Source organism: Notothenia coriiceps, unplaced genomic scaffold (assembly GCF_000735185.1).
Source record: "Notothenia coriiceps isolate Sejong01 unplaced genomic scaffold, NC01 NC01_scaffold00032474, whole genome shotgun sequence".
NCBI classification, from domain to species: domain Eukaryota; kingdom Metazoa; phylum Chordata; class Actinopteri; order Perciformes; family Nototheniidae; genus Notothenia; species Notothenia coriiceps.
In genome coordinates this window covers 2,115-4,514 of record NW_011365175.1, presented here as the reverse complement: position 1 = coordinate 4,514, position 2,400 = coordinate 2,115, and the positions used below count along the sequence as shown (strand labels likewise).

Sequence of the window (2,400 nt, the reverse complement as noted above, 5' to 3'; positions counted from 1 at the left end):
GTCGATACAGCTGAGAGGTCTCAGATTACAGCTATGCACGTAGGGTGTGCTCTGATGATGTCGGCGAAGTGCGACAAACCGCCTGTCTGTCTGTGTGGTGGGGATGTCATGGTCAGAGTTGACAAACTTTCGACGTGCAGCCCTATGCACATAGCGGGGACGGCGAAGGAGTCCAAGTGATTGTATTGTAGTGAGGCAGTTAGGAGTGTTGTGGCAGACAAGATTCCACATTTGCAGAGCGAAGTATTTCCATAGAGCCATGTCAGCAGCACAGAGGAGCAGCGGCTAGTTACGAGCTGCTAAGCAGGGGCTAGGCGGCAGCTAAATTGAGAAGCCAGCAGTGGCTAGCAGTGAAATGCTAACAAGAAACTGGGTAGCAGCTGAGTTGAGGGGACAGACTGGGGATGTGGAGAATGAAATGGAGCTCCAGAGATCCCAGGTTGAAGAGGATGGCTGGTAGCTACGCAGGAGCTAGCGGCTGAACGGCGGCTAGCAGTGACAGCCGATCGTCAGCTAGCAGTGACAGCTGATCGTCGGAGAATGTGTAAGCGTAATAGGTACACAGTCGATAGATCCAGACAGTTATGGTAGCTTTAGCAGACTATTTGCAGTGGGTTTGTGGTTGTTAGAACACAAAAACAAGGGGAAAAAACAGCACAGAAAACACGATTGTTTGGCTACGAAGTGAAGCGGCGACAAACACGCCAGCGTCCTCACTCACGCAACTGTGTGGCTCTGTAAAGGTTCTCTGGTCGGTCCATTCAGAACCCGAACAGCTATGCGTTCTGATGCATTCAGAAGAGACTGCCAACATGTGATGGAAACAGATTTTCTGTTAATGTAATACAGTATCTGTCCTGCTTTTCTGTATTTTAGACACTGGGCTCTTTTGTCAGCCATAGTCTGTTCAATAGGGCTGCAAACTTTTAACTTAAATCGCCACATGTACTTGTGCAGTAATCGAGCTGCGAAAAGCACAATTTTTGAAAAAGAATGCAGAATTGTAATCTACAGACTTAAGAAAACATGTGTCTTTGTAATCAATCTTTTAAAAAAGAAAATAAATTGGGCAATGATCATTTAATATATTTTTTAATCATAATGATAATTGTGATTTAAAAATGATAGATTTATCTTATATTGTGAATAATATCACAATTGCAACTAGTTATTTTTTCCAGCTCTTGTAGCCTCCATGCACACTCACCTGAACAATCTCCAGCATCTCAGATTTGCTGATGTACCCGTTTCCGTCCAGGTCGTACATACTGAACGCCCATTTCAACTTCTGCTCCAGCTTTCCACGTGACGTCACACTTAATGCGATGATAAACTCCCGAAAGTCTATTGTCCCATCACCATTGGCATCGAATGTGCGGAAGACATGCTCGGCGAACTTTGAAGCGTCACCGTAGGGGAAGAAGTTACCGTAGATCTTTTTGAACTCCTCCATGGAGAGGTTGCCGCTGGGGCAGTCCCTCAGGAAGCCCTTGTACCACTCCTGGATCTCGTGCTCCGTGAAGTCGGTGCTCTCCAGGAGGTCCTGCATCACCTCAGGGCGGAGCTTGCTGTTCTGCTTCCCCATGTCTTTAGGTCCTGTCAATCACTCGGCTCACAGCTGGGAGAGAGGGAGATGAGAGGGATTGGTTTTAGGAGGGGATTCATGTCATGACAGCAGATACATATATAATAACTAGGGCTGTCAAGTTAACGCGTTAACGCAAAAAAAAATTAACGCCACTAATTATTTTAGCGCGATTAACGCATGTGTATTTTTTGTCTTCGGCCGCCCCGTAGTTTCAGAGCGCATCGAGTTTAAAATACCATCTACAAGCTGATGCTGACAGCGCCGCTCCTGCCGTTCGCTTGCGGCAGACCACACTTCCACGCTCACCGGCAGGCACCGACTGGCCATCGGGAGGACCGGGAGGGTGTGTGTATGTGTGACGCGACAGAGAGACCTTACGTGTATTGTTGTTGTTGTTAGCATCTGGTGCTAGCTAGCTGCGCTAACGGATATAAGGAGCTGTTTAAATGAAAACAGAGGAGTGACATTTCGCCGACAACTGCGCCGAGCGCTTGACTTTATGCAGGTAGCCACTGACAGTGGGACATTGTAGGAAAAGTCAGCACACTCAGCACGGATAGTGCAACATGATTGCAGCGTCCAGGCAGCTCCCGTTCGAGTATATGCCTTGAGTTGCACATAGCTACAACGATCCATCACACACACACACACACACACACACACACACACACACACACACACACACACACACACACACACACACACACACACACACACACACACACACACACACACACACACACACACACACACACACACACACACACACACACACACTACTACTATTGTTAGTTATTAGTAGTATAGAGTAC

At 47.3% G+C, this 2,400-nt stretch overlaps 1 protein-coding gene across 1 annotated transcript; it reads right to left on the bottom strand.

Moving 5' to 3' along the window:
* Positions 1–1,168: 1,168 nt before the first annotated feature.
* LOC104960868 (neurocalcin-delta A-like) lies at positions 1,169–1,661 on the bottom strand. The gene has a single exon (XM_010789042.1). The coding sequence runs from the start codon at positions 1,583–1,585 to the stop codon at positions 1,169–1,171; it is 417 nt and encodes a 138-aa protein (XP_010787344.1). The 5' UTR covers positions 1,586–1,661.
* Positions 1,662–2,400: the final 739 nt, after the last annotated feature.